This window comes from Micromesistius poutassou (assembly GCF_964030765.1).
Source record: "Micromesistius poutassou genome assembly, contig: SCAFFOLD_5387, whole genome shotgun sequence".
NCBI lineage: Eukaryota > Metazoa > Chordata > Actinopteri > Gadiformes > Gadidae > Micromesistius > Micromesistius poutassou.
The window spans coordinates 4,355-13,360 of record NW_028178462.1 but is presented as its reverse complement, the minus strand read 5'-3'; the positions used below and the strand labels follow the sequence as shown (position 1 = coordinate 13,360).

Below are 9,006 nucleotides of genomic sequence, written 5' to 3'. Positions count from 1 at the left end.
CATGACCAAAGAGCAAATGATTCTTCATGTGGAGCCTGCTGGTGACACATCTGTGGTTTCAGTGTTATTCACCACGTGTCCCGTGTGAGCGGGTTCGCGTATAAACACACACACACGACCAAACCACCCTGGAGATTTGACATTAAAAATAAAAAGGTTGCGGTTACTTTCTCCGAAAGCATGTAGCCGCACGTGGATGATGTTAAGGGCTCTGCGAGGGTTTAGACAGATCTACAGCCAAAGGTTCATATTTCCACGGTTAATGACCACTTTTTCTGGCATTCCCTTAGAATGCCTGCACTCACCATGTTGACTCATGCCCTTCTAATACTGCCAAGCACACCAAGGCAGCCGCTGGGTGCAGCGTAACTGAAGGGAATAGTGCTTGGGCAGGAGATGTTTATAATTTGAGAGTCCACAAACTAGAGATAAAATAAAGTTTTCCTTAATTATCCGTTGTAAAATAAACGCCATCGACTTCAATACAATTTGCGTTTTAGGGCCTGATCAGCCAAAGTAACACACGGATATCTGCTGCCACCTATTGACCACAAGGAGAATTGGTTGATCGGTTCAGCTTCTTTTTTTTAACAATGAACACAAGAAGGTTGCTTTTCATAGAGAATTGAAACCAGACAATATTCACATGTTCTTCCAAATACATTTATTAGTAATTTTATCCACTGTACAAAGCAAGCAACGAGATCTTGCGGTTACTGACATGAACACGCCAGGGAAACAAAGATGGACTGCCTTCAGTTTCTCCAAACCAACAGGAAAACGCACCTGAAACAACAAGAGAAAAACGAAAACATCAGAATGATTACTGGATTCTGGGCAAACAATGACCACATCATCTCTTGCAAGTGCTTCATAGACAAATTGGTGAATACATTTAACATTCTGCATATCTGACTGAGGTTATATTCAATTTCGCAGAGGCACTTCAGGGCAGCAGATTAATAAAATAAAGCAGTGAATAGAACATTGCCCCTTTATCATTATGGTACAATGGGCTCAGACGTCTCCTACCAGCGCAGCTCTACTCCAGGGCCTTGACGATGGCCTCGTTGGCGTCGATGCTGATCTGCACAGCAGCTTTGGACGTCTCGTCGGAGGCGCCGGACATCTCGGACTGGGCCTTCTCCAGGTTGGCCTTGGCCGCCTGACAAACAACATTTGGGTTTTTAACTGGGGGTCAAGTACTGGGATTTCCAAAAGCGACAAAACATTTATATTTACATTTAGTGCATTTAGCAGACGGTTTTATCCAAAACGACTTACACTAAGTATATTTGTCAGAAGAAGGAGAAACAATATATCGCTGTTGGTACAGTACGGATGTTCATAGAACAAAGTGCCAAGCACTAACAATCGTTAGGTTAACCCATTCCCTGTATACAACAAAGTAACCCTACTATTTTTAAGTGCAAGGACGTACAACATACAATACATCCGTGCCAATCGATAGCCCTCCAGTGACTTGGACATGATGGTAGCTACAAGAAGAAGCTACTGCATCAGAAGACCGTTAACAACCACAACGCAAGCAGCTCTCCGGCTGGAATAGGGATCGCTAAGTCCAAACGAGCTTGTGTAACGGCAGAACGGTTTTCTAGCCTCAAAGCTTCCTTTGTCACAGAAATGATGAGAAAGGCCAAATGCAGAGGCCATCTCTGAAAAATAACGCTTTTGTTTTTTACCGGAGGTCAACTAATGGGTCTTCAAAAAAAACGGCAACGCATCCATACCAGGACAACGTTTAAAATAGCTTTTAAATAGTACAGGACAATACAAAAACCTCATCCCGCAGACACACACACACGCAGAAAACAATCTCCGTTTCCACGGCCATATATATTGCACAGAGAAATTGATCACACATCAGCCGCTAGGTTCTTCATTGACCCCCCCCCCCCCCCCCCCCCGAGTAGCATATACATCTAAATTCACCCGAGATGTATACCATTATCTCCCACTGGTCTTACGGATCAATTAAACCAAGTGTACATTACGTATCCCGGTGTGACGCATTGCTTTTAATGAATTTTATGGATCCAGTATCCATTACGTATTGCGTACAAAGTAAAGTCCACAAGTAACGGACCTTATTGTGCTTCCCATCAGGGCATCAATATCTCTCCAAAAATAAGACTTGGAACGTAATGGCAAGTAGATACAATCCATATTTAACGTAGACCTTTAAATTGCATGGATAGCTTATGTACCACCGGACTGTTACCAAAACATTGCAGCCAGCGATGCGGCTGGAACAGGGGTTGTGCAACAGCAGAACCCGTAGGAGCCGCCGTGCTGAAATCACGTTAACACGGACCGCGTTAGCACGGACCGCTAAAAGACAGCGCGGCGAGGTCAAGTGCGGAGCAAACCGGGAAAAAAAAAAGAACGATGGAAAAGTACGAGTGTAGCAAATCCGAACCGCGGTTTATTTTTCTGGCCTCTGAAAGCTTCATTTGTCACAGTGGTGATTAGAAAGGCAAAATGCCAAACATAGCTGGGAGTCAAAAGGTCTCACGGCAGGGGGGCTGACCATTTCGCTGTAACTCAGCTGTGACTGACCTTTCCCTGCTTATTAACAGTAGGGCTGTGCGGGCCGCTGTTAGCCAGGGTCTGAGGGAGGCGAGGGCCGGTATAATCACACCTCTGAATGCAACCCCCAGTCAACTTAGCGGCGGCAACGGGGCCTGGCTCAAGGTCAAGGAGAGAGACGCCTCCATGCCGCTGGATTATAATTGCACGGCAGAGTATTAACAAGACTGACATTCACACGTTGCCCTTTTTTCTCCATCAAACATCGACTACAAGTTGGCTCACTGGGGACCCGATTATACCAAGGGGGTCCTTCGCATGGAAAATTACAACTCCACGGTCAAATAGCTGTTGCTCACAGCCATGAATCACATCTCTTTACATAAATCTCATTAAAACTAGACAAAATAAATTGCCTTTCGCACATCACGTTGCATAATATGCATGTATCAAAACACAAGAGATGTGTTGTCTCCTACACAAAAAGCCTGGATATCCCAGCAAGCCATCTGGAAACAATTCAATTAACAACAAAAAGTAAAAAAGAATGATTGATGAAAAAAAGAATGTTCAATGTCATCAGTTCTCAAATTAAATAAAGCATTGCATGTAGATGCATTGTAAGTTGAAATCAAGAGCCAGATCTTAAAAGTCGAGCAGGCTTTATATAAATGTGAAGCGCCTGTCCCTGAGGCACAAGAGGTTCAGCAGGTCACAAGTCCCGTCATTTCCCATCGCTTCTCCAATCCCATCGGGGGAAGTGTGTGTTCTGGAGCGCGTTTGTTTCTCCGTCACCGGTACCAGGAGCAGAGCGGAGAGAGGGCGGCGCGTGTCGGAGAGGTACTCACTGCGAGGTCCAGCTGGTCCAGGGGGACGGCCTCCTCCGCCAGCAGCTGCACCGAGGAGTCACCGTTGACCGTCACCGACCCGCTGCTCACTGCACACACGTTAACACCACGAGTGAAGGATTACTAGAACGGTAGTTAACTGTACGTTAATGCTTATTACGACGTGAATTAAAAGGGGACATATTATACCACCAGGTGAGAGTGTGTTTAGCCGTTTTGAAAATGTGCCGCTTCTGACGTCACAGGTGGGCGTGTCCACCTAGATGTGTGTGCTGGATAGATCAGTCTACCAGCCTACCCAGTGGACTGTAGCAAACGTTGCTCATCTGTCCGTCACACATCTAGGTGGACACGCCCCACCTGTGATGTCAGAAACGGCACATTTTCAAAACGGCTTGTAATGGCTAATCACACCTGGTGGTATAATATGTCCCCTTTAAGGTAAGCCGATTTTTTTGGTGAAACCGCGTAAGTCTTGTGTGTTTGGGCCGACCAAACAGGCGGATCCTGTGCCCGAAAACGCACTTTTCTGAAACCACCTCCGATGGTGGATTCAGATAAAAACTGACCTATGCGGTTTCGTGTTCGGATTCGTGTGGACGCCAGAAACACAAAAGATGACGTCATCGCCCCCCCCACTAGCTGGGGACGTTAGAGTTGCGTTGATTTTTTTATTTATTTGATTTGTATTATTTTTGTAGCTTCAAATACAGCCCCTTAGTAAATGTAATTACTAACTGTACATTAAAAAGTATTTCTGCTCAATGTAAAAGGTTTAACAACTGCTTTCTCCTCCTCGACTGTATGTTTATATACAGCGCGCATGGGCTTCATGCGCGCAGGTTTGATGCGCTCCAGTTTTTTTTTGTGGAGAACCAGCGCCACAGAGATATTCCTGAAACGCATCAAAGGAAAAGGGATAGTTTTCGCCCGTGTGTACGGGGCCTGAATGTCATTTTTGGCCTTTAGTGAGGTAGTGGTGTTGCATGACATGCCTCAATTGGAGAAAGCCTTTGTTTGACCGTTTTACCAATATTTCGTCTTAACACTCAGTGGGAGCACTCAGTTGACTCATATACGAGTTGTTCAATTGACAAAAATAAGGAAATGTACATTTCCTTTGAGTTGTGAAGCTCACAATCCTCATCCTCAATACTTCACTGCCCCCTGCTGGACGGGCTGTATATACTTACACCCAATAAGACCAAATCATTTGAATACATGAACATACACAATAACATGAGTAGGGTGACCACAGGGGTATTGCATAAACACACCCAGTATACACACTGGTGAAATATTAGCCCGGTCAATAATGTGTACAAATACATCTAAACCTTTTCAGTGCTGGAGAATTGTCTGCTCTCACAGACAGGCACGTATGACACGTGTGACTAGTAATGGCCGTGCAGCGCTTCCAACGTATTTGGAGAGTGATCCCCAAAAAGACCAAAAAGCTCACCGAAGTATTTAGTAGCTGAGCCGTCGTCTCCGAACACGGTGACGACCCCGGGTCTGAGCACCTGAAGGGTGGGCACGTGGGCCGGCAGGATACCGAACGCCCCGGTCAGTGTGGGCACGTCCACCTGCTTCACACTCGCCCCCTGGAAGAACACCTGGAAGAGGGAGAGGCTGTTAACCACTGGATGGCTACAAGCACATGATGTTGGTGCTGATATGTATTTATATTTAAACTTATATATATATATATATATATATATATACACACACACAAACAGATTATACACATACACATCATTATATACACATTATTTGTCGTTCATTAGCAACAAGTGTGCATGTCATTTATCATTAAAAGTTACATAGTTTGAACGAAAGGGATTTACATAGGCTACTAAAGACGATGGTAAACCATGAGTTATAAAGTCAAGGGCATTGCAGTCGTTCACGCAGAGCTTCATGTACACTTTCAAAGAATGACATGAATGCAGAACTTAACATCCTTCACTAAACGCATACCCAATTCAAAGGTCAAATGTTTCAATGAATGAGGGTATGAGTGTATGCATCCGACAACCAAAGGCAGACTCCTGCAAACATGAAGACCTTACGGCTTTAGCAACATTAGCCCGGGACACTGCGATTCAACCACTTGTATTCCTGTTCAACATGCATTTTGTTGTTGAAATGTAAGGAGTTCAAGCGCCATTGACAAGTCAGAGTCAAGTTTGACATCTACCATGAGCGGCTAGGCTAGCAAGCTAACACTATAAGCACTGAGACACGTCCGTTCTCAAGTCAACTCAATGACGGCAGAAGCGCCGTGCAGAAATGTCAGCGGCACATGCATCATCACGAAAGGCTCAAGTCAACGATAAAGCGAGTCAGGTGTAACCACGTTGCACAGTGCCGTACAGAAAGTCACCCAGCTCCAGCGCCAGCTAGCTAGGCCTCAGAAGCCTCCCGTCTCCCCGTCCTTTCCTACCTGTGTCGGGGAGGCGAAGGTGAAGGACATCTGGGGCCCTCCGGAGACCGCCTCGGCGTAGCAGCGGGCCTGCCTCAGCATGGGCGCGGAGCGACGGAGGAACCTGGCTGCCATCATACTGCGGGACAGACGGGTGTTGATAGGAGTAGAGGTGGACTGCGGAGACCGACGTGAAGACAGTCGGTGTGTGTGCTTTGCTAGGACAAGGACGTTGGTAACCTACCCACAATGCTTTAGGGCTGAGTGTGTGGGTCATGCCGGATTGTGTAGTCTTTTTTTTGCGAAACGCATGCCGGGAGATGTAGTCCACGCACCCGGCAGCCTCAGTTGAGCAGCATGCAGTAAACAGGGCTATATTATGAGTACAAATGTTTTTTTTTTTTTTTATGTTTAATCATTTTAATGTGATCCCTATGTTTGATAGGGAATAGACCTACATATAGGCTCAGGTTTGGCAATGACTAATTTGTATTAACCAGTAGCGACAATAATTGTACAATACCAGCGGATGGCGCAAAAGCATAGACTATGTGAGAGACAACGTCATAGCTTTTCGACATTTTCTATTCTCATGCACTTGCCATTCGTCACAACAACTAAAATTGTATTAAACCTTGAATCTCTACATGAGAGATCCTACTTCATGTGCAATATTGAAAGTTGAAGAAGAAAATACATCTGAAGGCTAGGTCTATTGGTTACTGAGACAGTCCCCTGAATAAGTCATCCTGAACCCTGAACGGGGGTTTCCTCCCAACATATTTCCATCACAGACGATCTCAATCACGACTCAGGAGCGCCCGATCGATCGCCTCCACCCCCGAGTGGGCGGGTCCTCGGGCGAAGACGCAGCGTGTCACGTGGTGCGGGTCTGACTGAGTGGGTGTGTCTCCAGCAATAGGGTTTCATTCATAAATACTTAGTCCCTAAAATTTAAATGAAAGGGTTCCGTGAGAGTTTTCGTGTTATTGCCACAGAACACACCGTTTTGATTTATGGACCACATGATTCGTTTAGGTGAGTGTATCTTTCTGATGTTTGTTTGCATGATGTGATAAGCCCATCGTGCATACCTTTTTTTTTTCCCGAGAAGGTTGCTTTCAATGCACACTGATGGGAAATGGGAATAATAAGCAACAGCTATATAATCTACACAATTGTCACAGTTTATTTGGACAGTATTTTTTTGTCCAGCGTGTTAAATGCGTTTAGATATAGGCCTATCCTATCCTAAAATAAATTTAAGCAATGTATTACCGATCCTTTTTTATTGCCTTTTAATGCAAAACATGAGCTTCCACAGAGCCGCTGTTCATTTCTGCAGGATTATTAAATACACGCTATTGTATCCAATGTGCTTGCTTTGGTGCGGTTCCATCATTGTGAATGATTTGATTTGTTGTTTTCCCTGTCGTTATCTATGAAGGGTTTCTTCTAACGCAGTCGTTTTACCACATATCCATTCTTACGTGATATGGGCTACAGCCTACTGCCTCCTTCCATAGCAACCCGCATGTTGCTTCGACGCGTTACGAGAGCCTGGACGAGAGAAGAACATGATCGGATATGAAATGAGCCCATTATCATAGAACCCCCCCATATGCTTCCTTTGTGAATCAATAATTGAAGTTCATAGCGCTACACGATTAAGCATCATGCGAGCAGGATCGGTAACTTGGTGTTTAACTGGGCTGTGGAAATAGCACGCTGTAAGCACTTTCCACAGAGCGATGAGGCTGGAATTATTCATCAGTTCATACCTGTTAGAATTAAAGCTCTTCGTTGCAAGGCGCTTAACCAATCGATTGATTGCTACTTTACGTTGTGTAGTCCGTTACAAAGCCCTAAATGTAAACAAAGTGTGCTTCCAATGTTTGGGTCTATAGTGCCCACGGAAGTCCGTCCAAGTTTTCATTTTCACACAACTGATAATGAGACCTACTTAACCAAGGCTGTGCACCAAAGACATATCGAATTCCGATATATCTAAATATACTCCACGTGTGTGATCTCTCGCCACTGTATTCAGATCCTGTCTTCATCCCGTCACCAGAGGCCGGCGGCCCGGCTTCAACCGCACAGAGTTACCAACTAACCCGTGTCCTCTGACACGTCTGTTCCCAGGCATGGCTCAAGCCTGTGCTGCTGACCCCCGGCCGTCGGGCCCACCCCAGGGGAGCCCTGCTGCTTAGGGCCCAGCCCGCCCGGCCGGGGCCCAGAGCGAGAGGGGAGGGGAAGGAGACCACGGAGAAGAAGAAGAGGAAAACTAAGAGAAAGAAGAGGAGGAAGGCGTGTAGGGGGGGAGGGGGCTGCCAGCCAGGCTGAGGATGATGGTGCTGCTGCCGCTGCTGCTGCTGATGCTGCTACTGCAAGAGAGCTGAGGAACCGAGACACAGCGAAGAGGAACACACACACACACACACACACACACAGGCGTACAGAGCTCCTGCACACGGCCCTCCGCCAGGGTAAGACACTAGCATGTGTGTAAGGACAATGCTGTGAGCAGAAGAGCAGCCTGCCGATGACAGAGCTGTTATAACAGTGGAGCATAGCAGCTATAGAGGGCTGGGACTGGGAGGGTGGAGGTGGTTGGGTTTGGTTATGCTAGGAGAGAGGGAGAGAGAGAGGGAGAGGGAGGGAGAGAGAGAGAGAGGGAGAGAGAGAGGGAGAGGGAGAGAGGTTTGCTGTTGTGGTCGCCTACAGGTTGAGAGAGGTTCAGAGAGATACATAAAGAGAGAGAGTGATTGAGAGAGATCTGCAGAGAGATAAAGAGATAAAGAGAGAGAGAAAGAGAGATACATGAAAGAGGGAGAGTGTTGGAGAGAGAGCTACAGATAGTAAGAGCGTTGCTGTGCTGGTAGCCTACAGGTGGAGAGAGCTGAGAGATAAAGAGAGAAACATTGAGAAAGAGAGAGACGTAAAGAGAGAGAGACGGGTAGGTAGATAGATACAGCGAGAGAGAGAGAGCTTTACTGTGGTGCTGTGGTGTTTTGCTGTGGTGTTAGCCTACAGGTTGAGACAGAGCTAAGGAACTAGCGCTGGGGAAAGAAGCAGAGAGAGAGAGAGAGAGAGAGAGAGTTTTGCTGTAGTGTTAGCCTACAGGTTGAGAGACAGCTAAGGGTATAGCTACGGAGAGAGATACAGAGAGAGAGAGAGAAA

At 46.2% G+C, this 9,006-nt stretch overlaps 1 protein-coding gene across 1 annotated transcript; it reads right to left on the bottom strand.

The window, feature by feature from the left end:
* Nucleotides 1-641: 641 nt before the first annotated feature.
* Nucleotides 642-6,079, bottom strand: LOC311374513 (ATP synthase subunit delta, mitochondrial-like). The gene is made up of 5 exons (XM_084490349.1): nt 5,845-6,079; nt 4,861-5,014; nt 3,399-3,487; nt 1,033-1,165; nt 642-786 (listed from the first exon to the last, which is right to left on the bottom strand). The coding sequence occupies exons 1-4, from the start codon at nt 5,959-5,961 to the stop codon at nt 1,043-1,045; spliced, it is 483 nt and encodes a 160-aa protein (XP_084346475.1). The 5' UTR covers nt 5,962-6,079; the 3' UTR covers nt 642-786; nt 1,033-1,042.
* Between the last annotated feature and the right edge of the window lie 2,927 nt (nt 6,080-9,006).